Source organism: Chiloscyllium plagiosum, chromosome 11 (genome assembly GCF_004010195.1).
Source record: "Chiloscyllium plagiosum isolate BGI_BamShark_2017 chromosome 11, ASM401019v2, whole genome shotgun sequence".
NCBI lineage: Eukaryota > Metazoa > Chordata > Chondrichthyes > Orectolobiformes > Hemiscylliidae > Chiloscyllium > Chiloscyllium plagiosum.
This window is the reverse complement of record NC_057720.1, coordinates 62117077-62142251: the sequence shown is the minus strand read 5'-3', so window position 1 is coordinate 62142251 and position 25175 is coordinate 62117077. Positions and strand designations below refer to the sequence as shown.

General features: G+C 41.4%; 1 protein-coding gene across 1 annotated transcript in view; it reads right to left on the bottom strand.

Annotated features, from left to right (window-relative positions):
* The window catches only part of nmnat2 (nicotinamide nucleotide adenylyltransferase 2), a 257728-nt gene that overhangs the window by 120761 nt on the left and 111792 nt on the right, over positions 1-25175 (bottom strand). The window contains exon 3 of the mRNA XM_043699527.1: positions 17781-17848. Coding sequence (XP_043555462.1) covers positions 17781-17848 — 68 coding nt within the window. The remainder of the gene's footprint in view (positions 1-17780; positions 17849-25175) is intronic.

Below are 25175 nucleotides of genomic sequence, written 5' to 3'. Positions count from 1 at the left end.
CCGGTTTCCTCCCACAGTCCAAAGGTGTGCAGGTTAGGTGAATTGGCCATGCTAAATTGCACATATTGTCTTTAGGGATGTGTAGGTTAGGTGCATTAGTCAGGGTTAAATGTAGGACAATGGGTCTGGGTGGGTTACTCTTCGGAGGGTTGGTGTGGACTTGTTGGGCTGAAGGGCCTGTTTCCAGACTGTAGGGATTCTATTCTATGAAAAATTATTAATATCCACACACAGAACCCAAAATGTCCTTGGTTAATCAGTGTGGGAGTTGACATTGAAGTTGCATTGATGGGAGAGTTTCATGAAATCTTTTTCAAACTGTAACTGGTGATTAGGATCAGCCGATAATAATTTAACAAAACAGCTTAAACAGAGAGCCCAAATTGACCATAAATTTAAGTGCTATGTTTTCAAAGGAGGCTCTAGTAATGTAACCAAAGAATAAGAATCCTGATGTGGGAGTGTGCTCCATCTGGCGTTCATGTTGGAGTGGGGAATTTGTTTTAAATGAAGTTTTCAATCTGTCCCCACTCCAGATGTACAATGTGCAATTTTCCATCTGGCCTTTCATGCCAATTTATAGTATTTTTGGACAGAGGACTTACTGCATGTAATTCCTTTCTACTCATTCAGGCCATACAAAGTAGTTGTGAAAACTGCTTTGAATTCACAGTCTATTAAATTAATAGATCGAGTAGTGAGGGTAATGATTACGATTTAGAATTTAATAAGATCCATGAATAGGCAGGGAAGAGAAGGATCCGGACCACAAAGGCCTATTTAGAAAGATATCGTGTGTCGGCACAGGCTTGATGGGATGAAGGAACTGTTCCTATACCGTACTGTTCTTTGCTTTTGAGACAGATTAAAGAATCTTGGTATGCCATTAACTCATGTCTATTGCTTCAGTTACGTGGTCAGTATTAAGAGACTGCTCACTTTTTGTGGTTGCCATTTAAGTAGCAAGACAACACACACACCACCAAAGAGAGGAACTAAATAGTCCAAATTGTGATCCAAATTTCACATCCTATATAACAAGATGAAAGTTTCTAGTGCAGTGGCAAACTATATAACAAATCAATTTTGCCACCAGTCTTTTTGGATAAATGCTGTCTTCATCTTGGATGTGAAGAAGTAGGGTTAGGATTCTGGAAAACTGAAAGGAAATAGTAATACCCAAGGGCCCAACTTACATCGTGGCTTGTATGTTAAAACATGTGATTCTGCTGTGTTGAAAGATTTTTTTCATGGAGAGCATCTTTTAAGATATCGAAGAAACAGGAGTGTCAATTGTAAAGATGTAGCAAAAAGATGTGCCCTCTTGCAGTATGGCCCAACATAATGTGCAGTTGGAGTTATAACATTGTCTGAACTGTATGCATGAAGCAGCAGCCAATATGTAATTGGTTAAACACAAACAAATTTGGGGAATTTTGAGGGGATTTTCTTGGGCATTTGGAAAAACAAAAATATTCCAAAGTTGAACCCCATCCACCTCGACCTTACCCATCTTTGAGCATCAAACGTCCCCTGTCACCAACCCTACCCACTCCCTGGAGTCTGATCTATCCTTCTCTTCTCTCTGGGCTCCAGCTGTAGTTGGCGCTCAGAGGCCTGTTTGCCCCTCGGACTAGCTGGCTGTCCAAATATGATCCTCAGGCTGGTTTCATATCAGGATAGATATGAAACTTCCACAGGACCGGAGGGAACCTTGTTCTTCCAGAATTCCTAGCTGCAAACTGCTCCCCACATTTGCACCCTTTCTGTTAATGTCAGGAGATTTGTTTCTTACATTATCTAATTTATCCACTTAGGAAAAGTAAGTGTTGGGTAGCCTAACCATTTCCTGGTTCCATTCCATTGCAATGTTGCTAGAGGCAGAATCAACTGTTTTCTAACTTGGAAACTTAATTCTTATTTGCTTTAGTGTCCTCTGGGGAGTGCAGCTTGAATTTATATTTGGCACTACCATCTGACAGCCCTGCTTCACTGCTTCTTCATGACAGAATATGCCTGCATCCCAGAAATGGCACCTTCAGGTTGCCTTAGATATTCTTTCAGGTACAGCAGTCCTGGTGATTCCTGTAAGCAATCCCTAATGCTTGCACACAGGAATTGCCTGTCCATCCCACTGTTTAATTATATGATCTTGTATTCCAGGGGAATACCAATTGTAATCCATTTACCTGAACTGGAAATTGATGGATATGGGTCTGCTAGCCCTGTCACACCCACATGATGGCGTGCCTTCTGCCTGTCATATTGGTGCTGTTTCTTGGCCCTCCACGGGCACGTTTCTGGGTCATTGGTGCAGCTACTGACTCCTGTAGTGTTCTGTTCAATGCTTTCCTCCTCCCTTTGCTGCTGGGATAATGTGTCTCATGAGGCCTATCACATTTATTTCTCTTTGCTGCTTTTCAGTTAGATTTGTTTCAACAATACAAACGTGATGGAGTGAAGGAGTTTTGAGAAACGTTAAGAGCTGGAAGTGCCACATTGGGTCTGGATGTTTGTAGTGGGGAGTGGATTGGAACGGAGGTGGTTAAACAAACATGGCGTACGATAGTCTATCATCTCCGCCATGATGATGTTTGTGAGCATAGACAGCTTTCCTCCATCAAATTACCAAACAGTTTCTACTTCCCATCATGGGCAGCTTCACAGAATAAAAAAACTGACTCTTGATTGCCATCACATCCACAATAACTCAGACGTGAGTGCTCACAGCTGAAACAGACTTTTACACTTTGCAAATTCACATTAGAAACTAGAAGTCTGCTTGAAGACCCCCCCTTCAATATCATGTCAATGTGAGTAAAGCTGATATGTCAGGAACACAAAGACTACATCATGTAGCTTAACAGACAGGCCCTAAAGAAACCACTGCAGGCTCCAACCAGCATGGGTAACATGGAGTGCTCCTCCAGACACAGTGTTACATCTAAATTGTGCTACATCTGGGTTACATTCACCCATCCCCCTCTAAATTGTTACTCAATTGTCTTTTGATTACAAACATCTACTCACACTCATCCTACACTTTGATCCCAAACCACAAACATACTCCTCACAGTCATCATTATCCTCCCTGCTGAATTTCTCGTTCTAGTCCCCTTTAGTGACTTACATGAGAGTCGGTGCAGGTATCACAGTTCCCAGTCTTAAACTGCACTCTTCCTCAGTGATGTGTCATGAGCCTATTCATTCAGGTATGGGAACTGGTATTTTGGACCAATGTAATGATTGTCAATGACAGCATGCAAAGCCTTGTCTGTGTGACTGCACATTCTTATCCAGAAAAGTTCTACACTCCAAGTGTCCAACAGCAACAAAGTTTTCTTATACCTCATGATTCGGAGATGCTGGTATTGGATTGGGGTGTACAAAGTTAAAAATCACACAACACCAGATTATAGTCCAACAGGTTTAATTGGAAGCACACTAGCTTTCGGAGCAATGCTCCTGAGAACAATCACCTGATGAAGGAGCGTCGCTTCGAAAGCTAGTGTGCTTCCAATTAAACCTGTTGGACTATAACCTGGTGTTATGTGATTTTTAACTTCTTATACCTCGTAATTCTTGGCAGAATTTTTAAGCTGAACTTATTACTGATTGTATTTTCCAGAAGCACTGTGTGATGTGTATTGGCCATTTTTGCTCTGGTGCTCACAATTTTGGACAAAGATTTTAGCTTTTGGAGTAAACTTGGGAAAGACCTGCTGCTTTGCAAATATTAACTTTAACTTTTAGGAAGATACGCTAGCTCTTTATTAACCTAAATTAATATTCCAATGCAAACTGAGGCAATCTTGTATACCTGAGGTATCATTCTTCAGATGTCACACTGTGGGCCTGACTACCAGCTCAGGTGGTTCCTGTGCACTCTGAAAATCAACAGGATGTTCACTCTGTGTCCTAATCAGCAGCAATCAAGTTACGTAATCCCTGAGCCTCTGCCAAGGGTGTGTTCACGGTCATGTTCATGCCCGGATGTCCTTGGACAGGGAGAATGCAGCGTCCTTCAATGTCTTTAGAGAGATGTGAGCACCACAGGGGATACAGTGTTTTATCTCCCTCTCCAAATCCAATTTTTACTTAGTCCCTTCCCACTCTCCCTTTACCCCCCCCTCCTCACCATCACCATGACTACGAGAACCATCTTTGATGGTTTGTGTTGCCCATAATGGGGTTTGCTTGTAAATATTCAATTGGCTACAAAGTTGTTTTTACCAGTGGCGGCTATTAGTTTAAAAAAAAACAAAGGAAAAAATCATGGTGATTTTGCTGGTGGGAAAGCCATTCAGGGTCGTGTGTGATAACATTTATGAGCAGAGAGAAGGGGAGAAAAACAGCATCAATCTCTCAAATCACGCTATCAGAAAATAGTTTAAATGCTCATTCACCTCAATGCACATATAACATACAAAACAACAGATACAACACCCCAAAGTTATACACTTACAAAGTATAAATTATACAATATGGTAAAATACTGTATAACACATTTATTTATTATAGCTTATTTGCATACATTGAGCTGAAAATGTGTTGCTGGAAAAGCGCAGCAGGTCAGGCAGCATCCAGGGAACAGGAGAATCGACGTTTCGGGCATAAGCTCTTCTTCAGGAAAAAGGGCTTATGCCCGAAACGTCGATTCTCCTGTTCCCTGGATGTTGCCTGACCTGCTGCGCTTTTCCAGCAAAACATTTTCAGCTCTGATCTCCAGCATCTGCAGTCCTCACTTTCTCCTTGCATACATTGAGACAAAATAGACCACAATAATCTCTCTTGCTAAATTAAAACTGAACGATATGTTTTAGAAGGAAAAGCTGAATAGTTAATTTGCATCCTGCTGTAATCCCATGAATGCACCTTTAGAACTCACAGTGAGTCATTAATCTACTGTGTGTAAACTCTTGTCTCATGGTTCACTGTAATTTCTAGTGAATTATTTATCACTTAATTTCTAAACAAAGTCACCTCATGTGACAGATTTTCAGGTTGTCAAAACAATGAGTCAATTATGCAGCCATTGACACTGTACAAGTAATTCAAATGTTCTGGCACTTGACTGGATTAGATGTGAATTAAAATACAACAGACAAGAGGAGAAACAAGCTCCTCCCCATTGTCATATGGGCAGACGGCCTGGTGAAATTGCTGGACAAATATTGGCAGGGCGAAGGCTGAAGGCAGTTTTGTGGTGAACACCATTCACAACATCAAAGAAAGGTGGGCTTCACCCCATGTTAATCCATTCAAACGTGAATTCAGTCTGACAACAGATCTAAACTCAAACCTCTGTTACTAAGTGGAAAAGAACAGCCGACTCAATAAATCACCCAACCTTAGCCAGTTGACAAGCTTCCTGGTTTACACTAACATAAATCATTCAGTTATTTAGGCAATTTTAAATCAATTATGTCCTCAGTAAAAGAAGAATTATGTTTGCTGCAAACACAAGAATATGATCATTCAATAATTTAATACACATAAAAATATATTTTGGGATAATTGAGTTGTTCCATTTATAATGAAAAATGTTCAACAGTAATTTTATCCAATAAAACGTTAATGTTATGTTCAATGCTATTTCTATCGTAATGTGTCTTGCTTGCAAATCAAGTGAAATAAAATGCCTGATTTCAGTTCAATTACTCAAAGGAACCTTGTCACCTTCTGGAGGAGATTTCAATCAGAGGCCACCATGTCATACAAACTGTTGTAAAACATTGTGAGAAAATGTATTTTTAGAAGTTATGCATGTACATTGACTCACAGGATGCATTGACTGCATTGTAATTCATCACCTCTCCTGTAGATGCATTTATACCATTCAGTTAACAACACCAAGAGAGCCTTCCACTTGTATCAGTGTTCATCAAACAACATGACCAACAATGTAAAGGTTACCCTCTGAAATCCTTCATTATGGGTTGATAGGATGTGGGGCTTCTTTGTATAGGGACCTCATGTCTTTTTTTGCATAGTTATACTTTATTCTAAAATATTTCACATTTTACATTGTGGAAAACGCATTATGGAAAGGCTTTCTCCATTGAACATGTTTCCCTCTAAAGGTGTCTCAGTCCAACTGCAATACAAATGACATTCACTACACACTTTCAGCTCAAGTTTCAATACAGTACAGCTTTTCACCACTGCACCTTTATGGCAGCTGCCCCAAGCTTTAACTCACTCTTGAATACAATGTATCAGTCAACAACACTCAGTCAAGGATAGCCTTCCGCTCTAGAACACCAGCAGGTTTTGGGCTTTCACTAAGGTTGCAGCTTCTCCAGGCATTAGCAGCATATGTCTTGGCACACATCCTTGTGAACAGCTCTTCGAGTGCAGAGTCCTGCATCACAGAGCTTCTTGGGATGAAGCTCAACAAAAACACTGCATCTCTCTCTGGGCCATCGATGAAACTGGTTGCTTCCTCAGAAAAATAAATGATCCAGTGCTCGGTTTCCATCACCTTTTCATTTCCCATACTAAAGACAGGAAAGCCCCGTCTCTCAGCAGCATTCTCTCCCATTGATGTAGTGGGAGATTAGCATAGAAGACAGGCCAGAAACCCAGTACCAAAGTTGTCCAGAGGAAACATTTGTTATGCAGCAAGCATTAGGACCCAGAACACATTGGCTGGGAAGGCAAAGTTAATCACTGCTGTTGGAGGGCCTTGATAATCATCTGAAGATAACATACTTGTAGGGTTAAGAATAATGAAATAGGAAAAAACCAGCCCAAACATGACTGGCTGAATGGTGTCCTTCTACAAAATATCCCTTATTTTGTTTGCTATGACTTCCTAAATTGGTATATCCAGCAGAATCAATAGATGGAAGTACAGTGACACTTGCAGTAACAAATCTACGAGAACCATAGAAAATCACTGGGTTATCAACTACAACAGCACAGAAGGGACCTAATCAGTCCAGCAGGTTTGCATCATACGCATAGCAAACAGTGCAGGATAGGCCATTCAGTCCTTACAGCCCGCTCTGCAATTCAATATGATCGCTGTTGATCATCTAATTCAGTACCCTGTCCCACCTTGTCTCCATTTGATCCCTTTAGCCCTCAGAATTATATCTAACTCTGTTTTAAAAACAGTGTTTGGGCCTTAACTGATTTTTGTGGCAGAGACTTCTACAGGCACATCACTCTTAGAGTAAAGAAATGTCTCCTCTTAGTCCTAAATAGCCTACCTGTATCTTCAGAGTGTGAACAATGGTTCTGGGCTCTCCATTCTCAGGAACATCAGTCCTCAAGCACTTCTGCTTCCTCCTCACAGTTCATCCTCTCACCCAGCTTTGTGTCATCTGCAAACTTGACATTGCATTTAGTTCGCTCATCTAAATCATTAATATCTTTTGTGAATAGCTGGGGTCCATGTACTAATCCTTGTAGTACTCCACTTGTTACTACCTGCCACTTAGAAAAACACTTGTACATCACTATGACTATGACTCTATTTCCTGTCTGTGACCAGTTCTCTATCCATGTCAGTTCACTATCCCCAATTCCATACATTAGTTTTACATGCTAATCTCTTTTCTGAGATCTTATCAAAAGCATTCTAAAAGGCAGAGTAATCCACACCCATTAGCTCCTCCTTATCGCCTCCACTAGTTACATCCTCAATGGATTCCAGTAGATTTGTCAAGCATAATTTCCCTTTCATACATCCACGCTGACTCTGTCTAGTTATGTCAGTTTTTCAAATACTCTGTTATTAAATCTTTTATAACAAACATTTGCATTTCCTCCACTATCGATGTCAGGCTGATTTATAATTCCTTGTTCTCTGTCTACCTCCTCGTTAAATAGCGTGGTTAATTAGCTACCCTCCAATCCATAGGAACTGTTCCAGAGTAAAGAATCTTGAAATCCTTTTGAAAGTCATAGAACATAGAACATTACAGCTTAGTACAGGTTCTTTGGCCCTTGATGTTGCGCCGACCTGTGGAACCAACCTGAAGCCCATCTAACCTACACTAGTCCATTTTCATCCATATGTCTATCCAATGACCATTTAAATGCTCTTAATGTTGCAGACAGGGCATTCCATGCCCCTACTTCTCTCTGAGTAACGAAACTACCTCTAACATCTGTCCTTTATCTATCACCCCTCAATTTAAAGCTATATTCCCTCATGCTAGCCATCACCACCTGAGGAAAAAGGCTCTCACTACCCACCCTATCTAACCCACTGATTATTTTATATGTCTCAATTAAGTCACCTCTCAACCTTCTTCTCTCTTACGAAAACAGCCTCAAGTCCCTCATCCTTTCCTAGTAAGACGTTCCCTCCATACCAGGCAACATCCTAGTAAATCTCCTTTGAACCCTTTTCAAAGCTTCCACATCCTTCCTATAATGCGGTGACCAGAACTGTACGCAATATTCCAAGTGCAGCAGCACCAGAGTTTTGCATAGCTGCAGCATAACCTTGTGGCTCCAAAACCCAATCCCTCAACTAATAAAAACTAACATACCATATGCCTTCTTAATAACCCTATCAACCTGGATGGCAACTTTCAGGGATCTATGTACATGGACACCTAGATCTCTATGCTCAGTTACACTACCAATAATCTTACCATTAGCCCAGTATTCTTTATTCTTGTTGCTCCTTCCAAAGTGAACCACCTCACATTTTTCTGCATTAAACTCCACTTGCCACCTCTCAGCCAACTCTGCAGTTTACCTATATCCCTCTGTAACCTGCAACATCCTTCAGGACTATCCACAACTCCACCGACCTTAGTGTCATCGCAAATTTACTAACCCATCCTTCTACTCCCTCATCTAAGTCATTTATAAAAATGACAAACAGCAGTACACCACTGGTAACTGAACTCTAGGATGAACATTTTCCATCAACCACTACCCTCTGTCTTCTTTCAGCTAGCCAATTTCTGATCCAAGCCACTAAATCACCCTCAATCCCATGCCTCCGTATTTTGTGCAATAGCCTACCGTGGGAAACCTTATCAAACGCTATACTGAAATCCACATACACCACATCAACTGCTTTACCCTCATCCACCTGTTTGGTCACCTTCTCACCACGTTAATTGAGTTTTGTCTTTCACTGACTATTTCCTGTGATTCTGCAATCACATGTTCTTTAGGAATTATCCAATTTACTTCTGAATCCGTAACCATCACCTAAAGAGGGAGTTTATCCCAAATTGTTACCTCACTAATGTGTCAAAAACCTTTTTTCTCATGTTGAAGTTGGTTCTTGAGTCTGTGCCCTTTGGTTATCAATCTTTCAAACAAGGAAAGTGTTTTTCTTTCATTTATTCCAACGTTTTTTGTGATTTTGACCAATGCTTTCAAATCCCCTCTTAGACTTCTCTGGTGTAATATTTGTTAGTCTATCCCTGTTTCTACTTGCTAATCTCCAGTGAATCACTTCTTTAGATTAGATTACTTACAGTGTGGAAACAGGCCCTTCGGCCCAACAAGTCCACACCGCCCCGCCGAAGCGCAACCCACCCATACCCCTACATTTACCCTTAGCTAACACTACGGGCAATTTAGCATGGCCAATTCACCTGACCTGCACATCTTTGGACTGTGGGAGGAAACCGGAGCACCCGGAGGAAACCCACGCAGACACGGGGAGAACGTGCAAACTCCACACAGTCAGTCGCCTGAGGCGGGAATTGAACCCGGGTCTCTGACGCTGTGAGGCAGCAGTGCTAACCACTGTGCCACCGTGCCACCCACTTCTGTAACCTCTCCCAAGTTTTTATGTCCTTCCTAATACGTGGTGTCCAGAATTGAACACAATACTGAAATAAACAATTTAAAAAGCCTTTCTAATCAATCAGCCATATAAAAAGTACCATTGTTGTGTTTTCTTGAACCAAATAAAGAAAGGTATTCACCAACCCTGCACATTTGTGTTTTAATAACATTCACCATTTGGTCCCTATTGCATTATGTAGATAATTTTCCACCTAGCTAAACAATCCATTTAGAGTAGTGTTAAGATTATTTTCTCCTATAGAACTCAGCATGAAATTTAGCAATCTAGAAATATGAACCCAGCTGCAGAATGGCTAACCTGCCATTTGAAGATATAACAAAGAAAATCCAATCACACTGACTGGGTTTACACAAGCAGGAACAATCACTATAAAACCAACACATTTTCACATTTCAGAACCAACTGCAAAGGACTGCTTCAGGCAACTGGTATTTTGCCTGTCTCAAGCAACCCTCTCAGTTCAATGACTACACGCGTAAATAGAACTGAATGAGCAGTCTCTCCATTACAGCATTACACATAGATTCTTCGCTCAACATTGAGTAGGCTTTGAAATAATTTGTTTGGCAAGTTGACTATTTCTAGATTTACTTTTATTTTGTTGCCTCCACATTTTATATTTACAGTTGGTTTATTTTTCGGCTTCTTCTTGTACCATGTATTGTTTTCTCAAACAAAAGGATGGGCAGCATGTATTTAATTTCCAGAGGATGCTCCATATTTATTCCCCTTAGTTATTTGCTCACGGATCAGAAGGAGAAAATTCTCCACTGGTCAGAGTCATACCTGACACAAAGGAAGATGGTTGTGGTTATTGGACATTAGACATCTCAGCTGCTGGAATCTCGACAGGAGTTCCTCAGGGTAAATATTTCTTAATCAACCTGTTCATAACCTGTGTTATAAAGCTCTAAAGCAGGCGGGACTTGAATTTGGGACTTCTGACTCAGAGGCAGGCACATTACCACTGTGCAACAAGAGCCCTGAGTTCCTCAGGGTCGTGTCCTAGACCCAATCATATTCAGCTGCTTCATCAACAACCTTCCCTTCATCATAAGGTCACATCTGGGGATGTTCATCGATGATCACACAACGTTCAGCACTATTCATGATCTCACGGATAGTGAAGCAATCCATGTCCAAACACAGCAAGACCTGGACAATTTCCTGACTTGGACTGAAAAGTGGCAATTAATATTTGTGCCACACAAACACCAGGCAATGACCATCACCCCCTGATATTCAATGGCATTCCCATCACTGAGTCCTCCAATATCAATATTCTAGGTGTTACAGTTGACCAGAAACTATACTGGACTCACGATATTAATACAGTGGCTATAACAGTAGGTCAGAGGCTAGGAATACTGCAACACGTGACTCACCACTTGACTTCCCGAAGCATGTCGAATATCTTCAGGAGTGTGATGGAATACAGTCAAACCCCCGTATCCGCGGATTCGGTTTACACAGTTTCAGCCATCCGCAGTTTACCGCGGCATGAAAATATTACATAGAGTATTCCAGAAATAATTCCAGGGACTGCCGGGAAGGTATAATTCCCATTTAAATGATAGGGTTCACTACTATCCGTGATTTTGGGCATCTGCGGTAGGTCTTGAAACGTATTACCCACAGATACGGGGGGCACTTGTAATTCCTACTTGCCTGGATGGGTGCAACATTCCAACAATACTGAAGAGGCTTGACACAAACCAGGACAACGCAGCGTGCTTGACTGGCACCGCATCCACAAACATCCACTCCCACTACCACCGATGCTCAGTAGCAGCAGTGTGTACTATTCATGAGGTGGCACTTCTGAAATTAATCAAAGATCCTTAGACAGCACCTTCCAAACCCATGATCACTTCCATCTAGAAGGACAAGAGCAGCAGATATGTGGGAACACCACCACCTTCAAGTTCCCCTCCAAGCCACTCATCATCCTCGCCGGGTCAAAACCCTGGAATTCTCTCAAGGGCATTGTGATTTAACCTATAACACATTGTGTTTAAGAAGGCAACTCACCACCACCCTCTGAATGGCAACTAGGGATGGGAATAAATGCTGGCCTGCCAGTGACGCCCACTTCCCACAAAGGAATAGAAAAGGTTGCTCTCATCATGAATAATTTGAGTAATCAGGAAATTATGTGTATGGAAGTCACTGTTTAACTTTCTTAATTGCTAGGGACACTAAACTCAACACAGACAAATAATAGCAATTCAGATAATTGATCATGTGTCATAGTTACTTTGCTGGCCTTGTAAAATAATTAACTACTCACGCCTTTACACACATTTCTCTGTCTGGCTCTCAGCAGTCTAGACTAATGTGTGACTAATCCAAATCTATATACCTGTTCCTCAAAAACAATGATTGTGCAAGTTATATACAAAACTTGAACTGGAGTGCTTCTTGCGTGTTTCTAGCTTAATCCCCATTACTGCTGGCAGCTATGAAGTTGAACTGATAAATTAGATTTTAAAAACATCTGTCCAGCAATAAATTATCTCATTCAAATTAAGCAAAATGCAGGCTTTTTTTAACACAATTTATCGTGGTGTTAATTTTCAACTTATTTGCTGACAAACAATCCCTGGTTTCGTTTGGAAGTATGAAAATAATCAGACATTTCTGAATCCATTTTTGTGGTCAGTGTAGGATATTACTTGAAGAAAGAACAAAAAGGATGTCACGCAGCAGAGTGTCAGTGCTTCGTATTGTGAGAACATGGATCTTTGTAAATGAGTTTGCAAAACCCGAACAGGATGCCACCTGCAATAATGTTGACCTTTCCACTGCTTTGTAACAGTAATTCCATTGTATTGATTTGAAAGAAGCACTAACTGCACTGCTTGGCACGCTTTGTGTCTGGCTACTGTTGCTGCAGATGGTGCAAAGGCGATACCCGAAACAGAAGGATCATCATTTTTGTTTGAATTTGTGGAAACGTTGTGGAAAGGTTTGTTTTGTGCATTAGTTCTTGTGAAATCATAAATAGCAAGTTTATGCCTTTGTTGCATCTGGCAAACAGAGTAATCTTTCCTAATGGCCTTGTACACACATTTTCATACGCAGAAGTATTAACAACAGATTTCAACACATGCCAGAAATATAAGAAAGGATTCACCCATGTGGTGTCTGATCACATCCACAAGATGTGCCAAAGTTCTGTTCAATCAATGAATTTCTGTAGTCACTTGTTAAACAGGCAAACATGGCAGTCAATTATTCAATATCATACAAAATGAATGGCAGAATGTTTGTTTGGTGGTGATGGCTGAGGGAAGGATATGAATCAGGACACTGGAAAAATTCTATAATTGTCATAGCAGTGTCACAATACCTCTCCCATCAACCAGAATAGGCACTCAGGGCATTTCTGATTATTTCAGACTCCAATCAAGGCTCCATCCTCAGGCTTCTATCAATTAACTTTTGTTTAAAGTTTTAAAACTTTAAAAAGTAAACAACAATTTACCTTTCCAGGAACACAGACTTGGAGAAGCTAGAAAATGTTAAGTGTAAAAGCTGAAATGACATTAGTCGATAGCTTTGCCCCACAATTAAATCAGTCATACATTTTTGAAGATCAAAAACATATCCATACTAAACATGTCCTTCCCCTTTAAGCTTTGTAACTACTGTAACCACTCTGATTCGATAACAAAAAGCAATATTAATTGAAGTAGACACTGCATGGAAAACCTGTGAAAACTGGTTATAAATTACACTATTTAAATGATGTTGTATACACAGTCTGGCAGTTTAAACACTATAAAGAGGTGAGACATAAATTCCTAGATTAATTGGAATAATCCTTAAATGTCTACAGGTAACTCTGTCTCTCAGTATGATTAGCGTCAGTTATTTCCTGAGTAACTGGATGATGCAATGGATGAGTAGCCTTTCTTTTTGTCTCTGAAGCCCGAATCTAAATTCTTAATATTGGATTTAAAGTCATCTCATTCTCCCGGCTAAAGTGAATCTGGTATTATCCAGATGGGATTAAGGACTAAGTACTTTCAAGAGTGTATGGACAGCAGTAAGGAACACAATCGTGTTCTACAGCGGATGTGAAAGATTCTGTTGCACTTTAAGAGGAGTTCTCACTATTTCCAGGCCATCATTTATTCCATCGTCAACATCTGTAAAACACTCTTGGATCATTTACAACCTTCCGAAGAAGTGTCACTGTACGTGAAACATTAACTTTGATTTCTCTCCAAAGTTGCTGCCAGATCTGCTGAGTTTTTCCAGCAAATTTTAATTTTTGTTTTGATTTCCAACATTCACAGTTTTTTAAAAAGAATTTGATCATTTATCTCAGCTTTGATTCTGAAACCTGGCTATCTGATAGTTGGCTGCTGAGCTTTCCTACATTTCGAAAAGTATTTTAACAGACCCCAACTGGTTTTTGGATGGAAGGTGAGTGTAAAATGTGTTATATAAATATAACTTCTTCCCTTCGTAGGAATTTTAAAAATTTAGTGATTAGTAGACAGATTAGAAAAAGGTCTCAACTACTCCTAAACATGCAGTTTATTTAGAGGAATGGAAACACCATTCATAACGTGCTGCATCTGCTGTTACAGTATAATGTCTCCTCTACTGTATTCACCTGAACATGTGTTCAACAGCAGGAAGTATCTCCTATCAGCTATTATTTACAGGAACCATGAACTACTTACAGGTTAGCTACTGGCCGTAGCTTTGATTCTACTAGCATCACAGAAGGAAGAAGCAGTAAATTTTTCATATACTGAAGTTTCATTTTTAACTCAAACTCGACCCCCAGTAGAAGCAATGTGTTCATTTTCTGTTATTCCTGTTTTACCTCTGGGATGTACAGAAGTTACAGAACTGTGCAAAGAGTGGTTTGGAAGACACTGAAGAAATTGCTGCTGACTTCAAAGCTCCTGCATAAATTTGCTTTGACACATGAAAAACCACAAGGCATTGCTGATGGAACACAGCATGATGTGGAGAATGAACAGAGGCAAAGCAGAACTTGACCAGTGATGCCAGAGAGACCTCATTTTTGCATTAACTGTAGTCCCCAGTATGCAATTCACTAGCAGTACCACACCTTTTCTTTCTATCCCTGACCATCTTAATAAAAAAATGAAAAGTAAAAGCTGCCATAGTTCTGCAGGACCATAGACTGTCCTCTCATTACAATGAGAGACAGATGACCAGTGCTGAGTTTACCCTGAGGGTCACCACACCCAATTGTCTACACTAGAAGGATAAAATTAACATTTCAAACTAAATTTACAAATAATTCCATATTGTATACAAATGTCAACTAATTACTTATGTCTTCCTTGTGCCTTTGCCTGCCCTGATCTATCTAGACACTGTGATCACAATGGCTGCAACTTGGCTGGTTGAAGGCTGCTGACTTGCAATGGAAGAAACTGTAGATAGCCATGAACAATGACCTTGAGTGGCTCCGGGCCTAAATCACCCAGTTGCAAAAGCCATGCCTGGTTATGGGAGATGGCAGTATGGGCTGCTGATTGACAAGCACTGATGGGATGGCACGGGTGGGAGAACAAACGCTGTAATCCTGGGAAAGAATAGAAGGTTCTTGTTTCAACAAGTCACTGTCAATCCGAAATGCTAATTAACTTTGGAAGGACAGATTGTTGGGATAGCAGCGATATCCTGTTTTTCCCACACCATGCTCCACCACCATTGTGTAAGCACTCAGAGCCACCACTATAACACAGAGATGTTGGATGGTTGCTGCTTGCATTGCTGCATGAATGACCTCCTTCTGCTCCGGCATTTGACCATTGGAAGCTGGAGCACAGGTGGGCCTACAAATATGTGAACAGTTGGTAACCATTACCATGTTGGAAATGACACACTCCAAGCTATCTCTCAGAGTCCTGTGGCAAATTGGTGCTGGACTCCTTTAATGTATTCCACATAGACTGCAGGCTTCCTGGCAGGTTCCCAATGCACTAAGTATTTTCTTGGGCATCTCATCAACTTTTTCTGTAGGCTGCGCATCAAAATACTCCTCTGAGTCTTCGAAGGCAGAATGCTTGTGTGATCGTGCTGTGCAGTGAGCTGGCACTTGCACTATCCTTGTTCCTGCCCTGGCTGCTGGCCCTTCATGCTCAGTACAGATCTCATCTCAGAGAGGAGAGTTCCGAGAGGGTTTCAACATCATGAACAAGCTGGATAGCTAGGGAGGAACAGTTCAAGAGTGATGTGAGAAAATAACCTGTTCATACTGCGAGGCGGTAGAGTTTGGAATGCACTGTCTGCAAGTGTGGTGAGGGCAGGTTCAATTGAAGCATTCAAGAGGGCATAGATGATTATTTGTACAAGGGAATGGGGATAAAGCATGAGACTGGCACTGGGTAATGATGCTCATGGGATGAGTTAGTATAGCCACAATGGCATGAATGTCCTCCTTCTGCTCCGGAACAATTCTATGACTCTGTGAGAAGGAGAATTAGCTCCTGTCAGCTGCAGTGATTTCAGATCCATAGCTGGCTACAGCCTCAGCCATGGCCTTCCAAAAATAGTCAGCAACATCTCTGTAGGGATTAGAACATTCAGGTCCTCCCTGCTCCCCAGCATTTAGCTCCTGCTACCTTAGATTGTGCACCACCTCCTCCTGAATCAGAGTGGATCAGCAGATCTTATACAATGTGTGTGTCTACTTTGGTTGCCACTGTTGAATAATTGATTGTGAGTATAAACTGTGAGATGCGATCATTAGGTTCAAGTGCTGGGTGTGTGAGGTAAAGTGAGAACATATGAAACAAATGAGTCCAGATTTTTAGACATCTTTGCTTAGTGTGTGTCGCGGGTTTGATGCTTTAAGCTGTGTCTGAGGATGGCTATGCAGTTGACAACATATGGCATTTCAAGATGCAACTCATGTGAGCTCAACAAAATACATGCAGCTCTGCACTCTCAAAGTTTGACTGCTGGAATCTACAACTCCTATTGTCTTCTGCCTTTGTATCTGAAGCGTCTCCGACTCCCCCCTTCAGATATAGGCCAACTCGCCTCCTTTCCAACTCCTCCTCTAAGGCCTCCAGTACAGCATTAGGAAAGCTTATAGCCTCATGTCTTCCCTGTTGTTCCATTCTTCAATACTCCACAGATCATATTTTCTTCCTATATGACTTCCACCAATTGGTCCAACCATAATGTTCCTCAATTTAAGAGTGCAAGGTAAACATCAGTGTAAGTTTACAATGTTGACTCCCCACACTTGGTTTCAGTGGTTGTTCAGGCTAGACATACAAAGTTGCAACACTAAAGATTCACTCGAAAAGAGAAAGTGACCACTGATGGGCTTCCATTGGCACTGGGTCTGGAAGGCTGACCATGTGCCTGTTCACCCACAACTTCATTTCTGAAATGACAGGAAGGTAGCCCCCTGGTGCCAACCCACCCAATGATTTGCCCTCACCAACACCATCTCTGTTACTTCACGGAAGGGGGAATCATGAACTGTGTTATATTCTCATATTGCTATCAGTGTAAAGTAAATTAAAATGGTAGTCATATAAAATAGCATCGAGTATGTGGGACTGAAGCAGATCATTCTATTCAACCATTTCAGTCGGTGTGCTCCTACCATCCTCCTTAATCCAAGTTCGATCAGCATAATCCCTCATTTTCGTGCTAGGGAATGTTATCACATTCTCCCCACACTCTGTGTAGAAATGTTTCTTCTGAATGCGCTCTATGAATCACCACAATCACTACTGTTCTCTATTGCTACATTTTCATCAGATTTCCATAGATTATTATGGACTACATACCAATCAATTTAGTTCCAACTATTTCAGTTTGGAAACAAAATATCATCATTCTACAAGCAACTCTTAATATTTCAAGTTACATAGAAGCATAAGCTTTATTTGCATGAAGTAATCTATGGGAGTGAGGGTGAGGAGGATGGAGAGACAGAAACAGTCAGGCAGAGGTTAATCCGTTGGTTTACCTGATCCAGTCAGATGACTGAACAGCCAGCTGGCACATCGTGAGGCGGTGTCGACTGGAGACAAGACCCTGAAAAGAATGACAGGAGAGAATGAATTATTAATAAAGATACATAAACTGAGGAATTACTTTTGAAAGAAAAAAATCCTTAAGACTTCATTGCAAATAGCTGTTATGTGAAATGCATAACATATTCAAACAGCAACCATTCTTAGTATTCATTTTATTTCAGCTCAGCCATATCTTTATTAAATTCAGATTTTCCTTTAGTTTGGCATAGATAATGATGTGTGATTATATTACTGTACAGATTACAGTGGTTATAGTACACAGCATAACATGATTATCATATACCATTGGTTATCCTACAGTGCAGATTGTTATGAAGGTATTTCCAGTATTAATATTCATTGAGAACATACATCTAAAGGATTATGATACCTTGTTCATTAGAAGTACTGATAAGATACTTGGACTTTTTTTTAGCAAGGCATCTGAAGGGATACTACGGGACACTTACTAAAAACAAACTCTTATTGGAAGTCACGTGACTTAAGCTAATTATAGGAATTTGTTCCCTGGAAGTCTCATGTCTGAACTAACTGTTTGGACTGACTGGAATTCACATGTCTGACCTTATGGCTAGTTGTGGTTATTTTGATTTTGTATGGACTTCAGTTGAACTGTAGCCTGGGAAAGAGATCAGAATGCCCAGCTCAAGCCTTTGCCATCTTTCCAAGAAACCTTTTAGAGATCTCATGAGAGAGCCATAAAGCCAAAGCAGTTATTCGTTCTGGAAGGCTTCTAGAAGATTTTGTCTCAAAAATGAGCTGAAGAAATTCCAGGGTCAAACTGCATTGTCAAGATCAACCTAACTGTGTTCAGTGACAAGCAATTTAATTGCGCAGGAGTGCCAGACTGAAAGCTATTGGGAATATTTCAGATCTAATCACTTTATTCTGTGAGAATTAACAACAATTTGGCCTGTGTTTGTTCTTTCCAAACATCAGGTCATTAGGGCTGTCTGTGTGGAGTTTGCACATTCTCCCGTATCTGCACAGGCTTCCTCTGGGTGCTCTGGTTTCTTCCCACAGTCCAAAGATGTGCAGATTAGGTGGATTGGCAGCACATAGTGTCCCAGGGATGTGTAGGTTAAGTGGATTAGCCATGGGAAATGCAGAGTTGCAGGGTTAGTGTAGGGGAATGGATCAGGGTGCGATGCTGATCGGAAGGTTGGTGTGGACTCAAGGGGCCAAATGGCAGCATTCAGGGATTGTATGATTCTATGATTATCACAAATGTCGAGTGTCAAGGATGTCGAGTATATCACTATTTCTTCACTGCCACTGGATCAAAATCCTGAAACTCTCTAACAGCACTGTGCCTACACCAGCAATGGCTGCTGTAATTCAAGAAAGGCAGCTTCCCATCAGCTCCCCCAGGGCAGTGAAGGGAATGGGCAATAAATGCTGACTTAGTCAGTAATTCCCACATACCATGAACAATTTTTCTTTGAAGTTCAGAATTTAGAGTCAGTGTTTTCACAGTCAAGGACTGTAGAATACAAACTCTGCACCTGCTGACTAAGAGGTGCTTTTCACAGTAATTGTAATAGAGAATGGGCCACGTGAAGTCTTGGAAAAACGAAGTGAGTGAGATAAATAATTGACAGTAGCTATAAAACCATAATTTTCCACCCACACTGAGAGGGAAATTATTCACCCACTTTCAATCGACACAGCACCTTAATCCCACCTCTTCATAACGTTCAACATCTCTGGTAAGTAATTTCTGAATGTTCTTCATCCAAATGAAAACAACCCCTTTTTTTTGCACAATTCATTTCACTTTTCTATTCCCACACCAGGTGGTATCTGAGTGAATTTGCTTTGTGCTCTCTCTATTTTCTCACCATCCTTGCTATAGCGTGGAGTCAGAACTGCAGACAATATCCAACTGTACTCTTACAAAGGTTTGATATCGATTCATCATTATGTGGAAACTTTACATGCACATTAGAAATAAGAGCAAAAGGAGGTCATACAGCCACTTTATTCTGAGCTACTTCAACTCCACCTTCCCACACTATCCCTATCTCCCACAATTCACTCAGTGTCTAAAAATCTGGTGATACCAGACTTGAATGGACTCAAGGCGTCAGCAGCCACAGCCCTCCCAGGGAGAGAATTCCAAAGATTCATAGCACTGAAGTCCTTCACTGCTTAGAAAAACAAGGAAGCATGTGAAAACTCCAAGTATAAATTCCCTTCTAACACTAAACATTCTGACTTGAAGTGTATCTCTGTTCACTCATCATAGTAGGAGCAAATTCCTGGGACTCCATGCCTAAAAGCTTTGGAGGAGTTTCATCAATTTGACTACAGCAATCCAGGAAGGCAGCTCATTATCATTTTCGCCATAGCTATTGGGGGTAAGGAATAAATAAATGGCTAATTAACTACACCTGTACCTCATGAACAAATAAAACCACGAACAGTGTAACGTAGTACAACGTAGAATGTAATGGTTATAGTGAAGTTCAAGCCAGAATTTAGGTGCAGTCCAAAGTGTTATACTGTATGCAGCAGTCATTATTAGCAATTTTTAATCTGCTTTCTTTTAACAGTTTCAGTAAATGAATGAAATTGCCAGTATCCTATCTGCTTGGCACCAGTTCATTGCAGCTTGCAAAAGGTCTATTAGACAAACAGCACAAGCTGTGACAATGTTCACACCTCTGGTGTTTATTTGTTTGCATTACAGGAACGATTGGTAGGGAAAAGATCTTAACAATAATTAAGGCTCACAGCTCGAAAACTTCTTTCACATCAACCAGTACAGTCGATATGAACAGTTTGTTTCAACTCATTAATTTGACTCATGAGCAGAGAATGCCCACTTGATTCAGAGGATGGAGAGTGTGCAGAGGTCACAGTGCATTTTTATGCCTCAAAAGATCAGCCGTTTAACCAAAGCAAATCAATATGAATATGGAAAAGAACATATCATGCAGTGAGTCAAGATTAGAGTTGTGCTAGAAAAGCACAGCAGGTCAGGCAGCATCTGAGGAGCAGGAAAATCAACGTTTCGGGCAAAAGCCCTTCATCAGGAATGAGGTTGTAAGCCTCGGGGGTGGAGAGATAAATGGGAGGGACTGGGGATGGGGAGAAAGTAGCTGAGAGTGCAATAGGTGGATGGAGGTGGGGGTAAAGGTAATAGGTCGGAGAGGAGGGTGGAGTGCATCGGTGGGAAGGAAGATTGACAGGTGAAACAGGTCATGAGGATGGTGCTGAGCTGGAAGTTTGGAACTGGGGTAAGGTGGGGGGGAGGGGAAATGAGGAAACTGGTGAAGTTCACATTGATGCCCTGGGGTTGAAGGGTCCCAAGGCGGAACATGAGGTGTTCTTCCTCCAGGCGTCGGGTGGTGAGGGAGTGGCGATGGAGGAGGCCCAGGACCTGCATGTCCTCGGCAGAGTAGGAGGTGGAGTTAAATTGTTGGGCGCTGGGGTTGATTGGTGCGGGTGTTCCGGAGATGTACCCTGAAGGGCTCTGCGAGAAGGTGTCCAGTCTCCCCAATGTAAAGGAGACCACAACAGGAGCAACAGATACAATAAATGACATTGGTGGATGTGCAGGTGAAACTTTGATGGATGTGGAAGACTCCTTTGGGGCCTTGGATGGAGGTGAGGGAGGAAGTGTGGGCGCACGTTTTGTAATTCCTGTGGTGGCAGGGGAAGGTGCCAGGATGGCAGGGTGGGTTGTTGGGAGGGGGTATGGACCTGACCAGGTAGTCACGGAGGGAACAGTCTTTGCGGAAAGTGGATAGGGATGGGGCAGGAAATATATCCCTGGTGGTGGGGTCCGTTTGGAGGTGGCAGAAATGTTGACAGATGATATGGTTTATCGGAGGTTGGTAGGGTGAAAGGTGAGGACTGGGAGGGTCTGCCCTTGTTGCAGTTGTGGAGTGGCTTTTGATGGCGGAGGTGCGGGATCTGGATGAGATGTGTTGGAGGGCATCTTCAACCATGAGGGAGGGGAAATTACGGTCTTTAAAGAAGGAACGTTAATTTTCCTGCTCCTCCGATGCTGCCTGACCTGCTGTGCTTTTCCAGTACCACTCGAATCTTGACTCTAATCTCCAGCTTCTGCAGTCCTCACTTTTGCCTATATCATGCAGTGAGTCCCATTTCTTTTGCAGGTGATCTCAAAGTTTATGGGTGGTTTTAAAGTGCACATCTTGGATAATTGGAATGGATTTTTGAAAAGAGTTCCAGCCCTTTGCAGATACATTTAAAAATTAAGGCTCTTTCAGGGATAGAGAAACATAGATAGCTAGTTTATGGATGTGAAGTAATGAAATTGAAACTGTTAACTCTATACCCCACACAATAGTGAATCATTAAAGTTAGCATCCTCTGCCTTCCTCCAATCAGGTGGGAATCCAGTTGCACCAGAACCTGCTTGGTCACCTGTCCAAATTATCTGTCCAATCAAAAGTTCAAATTGAGTTAGAGTCATGGCCAAGGAGCTGGAGGAGAATCCATTCTGATACATTGCCCAGTATCCCTGAGTCTCTGCAGGACATTCTGATCCTGTCAGTCTGTTAAAAATAAATCATTTCTACCCAGCAGACTTTCTGTGCAGGTTGCCTGTTAGCACTCTCCCACATTTCTCACCAATAAGACACAGTGAGCTTTGAGTAGCATGTAGCCCAAGTGTCAAATGCAACCCTGCTCTTACAATCAATAAAGCACTGTTCAATAGAAAAACTACCAGCCAGTCAAACATCCAGCAGGACGTGGATGGAATTAAAAACTGGTAGTGATACACAACAGATTGCTAACCTGATATTGAGTATTTATGCTATGGTCAGTTATGTCCACTTATCCTTTATAGGTCAGTTCACACAGGAAACTTGACAGCTACCAGGATAGTCTTATTTTTGTGGACATTTAGTTAATGATGTACCCAAAAGTTAAAATCTTTTCTGATGTTCTTGCCATGCACATAGACTAAGATACAGGCAAGTCACCCTCATTCGGGACTGTCTGAATAGTTTGTACTAATTTATACACATTTATGTTGCACATATATGTATTCATTACAAAGTCAAGACCACTTATTTCAGATTAGTGTTCATCACCAAAATGACTTTAATTTTCTATCTCAGTCAGTACTTCAGAAAAAGACCCATGACCCCTTCATTTTCGCTAAATGTCAAGGTACAGTCTAAATATATAATAATGTTATAAGTAAACACTTGGTAGTGCAGAACTTGCTAAAAGTAGACTAGAAATTGAAGCTTTTCATCTGCACTCATGAAAACTAGGACATGAGAAACAGATTTTAGAAAAGAGACACCATTTTATACAGAATGAGAAGAAGGTGCTGATTGGTTGGGCCCTCCTTTTTCTCATGCTGACATAGACGTAGAAAACCTAAGTAACGTAGGCGAGGTGTCAGTAACTGAACCTTTGAAGAATACATGCTAACACTTTCTTACATTTGGTATCAACACACAATTTGTTCTTTAAATGTATCTGCTAGTTATCTGATGTTGCTCTATTTTGTTTTGTTATTTTAGCCTGTAAAATATGAGTTCAGTCTTCAAGTATGTCTACCAAATATCCATTCAGAGACATGTCCTCCATCACTTCCAAAAGAGGCAAGTAATACTTTGGAACAGAAATTAGAAGTGCTACAAAGTGCTGTCACTGGTGGGAAGGCAGCAGACATAGCTAGTTCATTCAGGCTTCCATTCATGACTGTGTGCTCCACAATGGTAAGGTGAAGACTAGTGACCAACGTGCCAGACTGCAAGCCTGAATGATTTGAATGTTACAGATCAAAAAAAAAATTAAATTGTGAATTGAAAAGAAGATGCAAGATACTTATGCTTGGAGACGGTGATAGCAGTCTGTGAGTCTGCAATGAGTAGACTCTGAGTCTCCCAAAGTCACAGACAGGTATTATGGTTATCATTTTGTCAATTGTTGTTCTGTAACCTATACATTTAATTCTAAATGAAAGCAAATTGAGGTCAAGAACAGTTAATTAGCAGTTCTGACTGGTTACAAGAATGATGCATTTAATTGGAAGCTTAAAAAGTAATCTGTCCCTATGGAGATCATAGCACTGAAACAGAATATTAGCACATAGTGTACCTGCTGCTCATTTTTGAACCGATCCACACCTAGGGTCATAACGAAAAGATATTTATGATGGCAGATTCTATGTTTAAACTTGGCGTCAGCACCACAGGCACGTTCACAGGCAAGGAATGTGTTAGCCCTGGGTTGGACCATTGACACACAATGCCTGAGAAGAAGAATGAGGATTTTGCTAGCAGGTTGAGTATATCCATGCCATTCTATTGAAGGTGGGATTGATTGATCAGGTTTCCATTTACTAAGGTAATTCATATTCCCAGATTAATATTTAATGCTCAGTAAATGGCTACATTCTCCAATGGCCACAGTGACAGGCCAACTCATTTCTAAAATCTCTTTTGCTAACTCTAACCTTTTTGTGGAACAGCACAATAATTTTTATCTTAAGTGTGCATTGTGCTAGTTTTTCACAGTGACCTCCAACAATAACATTGTTAGAATGTCCTCAGATAGAACGTCTCCAAGGGAGATCCCCAGATGAAAGGCAGCTCACAAGGAAGTTCCCATGGTAACCATGCTTAGCAGATTTCTGATTATCTGTTGTGGCTATGGCTGAGAGTTAGTACTCAGCACATTAAATATGGGGCAGGTAACTTCAGAGGCAACTAACTCCCTGAAATAACTCCACAGAGACCAGTACCCTGTTTCCAAGTCACGCTATAGTAACACATGGAGAGTCCTTGACACTGATCCAACTCCTGTTCTTATCTGTCAGCCAGGGCTCCCTGATTGGACCAGATTAACAGCCCCAATCAGGGAACTCATATTCTATGAGGTCCATCTGGCTGATTGCCTTACATTTACTACACTCCCTAACCCTACTATCGAGAAAGCATAAGTGGTTAAGCACCAATGGAGCATTTATTGTGCTAACCTGCAAGCCTCTCATACCCAATTAGGAGCTTTAAGCCTGAGGTACTGCCCTGCTGGAGGGAGCTGGTCAATCCGTTTCTTGAGCCTAGCAATTCTTGCTGCAGGCCCAGGCTGTAAAGCTGAGACATGCTGAAATGGCAAGAGCTAACTGGCTTTCTTGGTGGTCACAGGGAGATTTTGCGGGATTGGTTCGGTGTGGGAGGTAGTTAATGTGGTTCTGAGGCAGGGACAATGGGTGGCTTTCACTGACCATTCCCTTGCCCCCATATCTCTGCCCCAGTTTGGGGTAAAGGGAGACACACCTGCCAACCAGCCGGCAGCTCATCATGTCAAAAATACCAGAGACTTCTCGT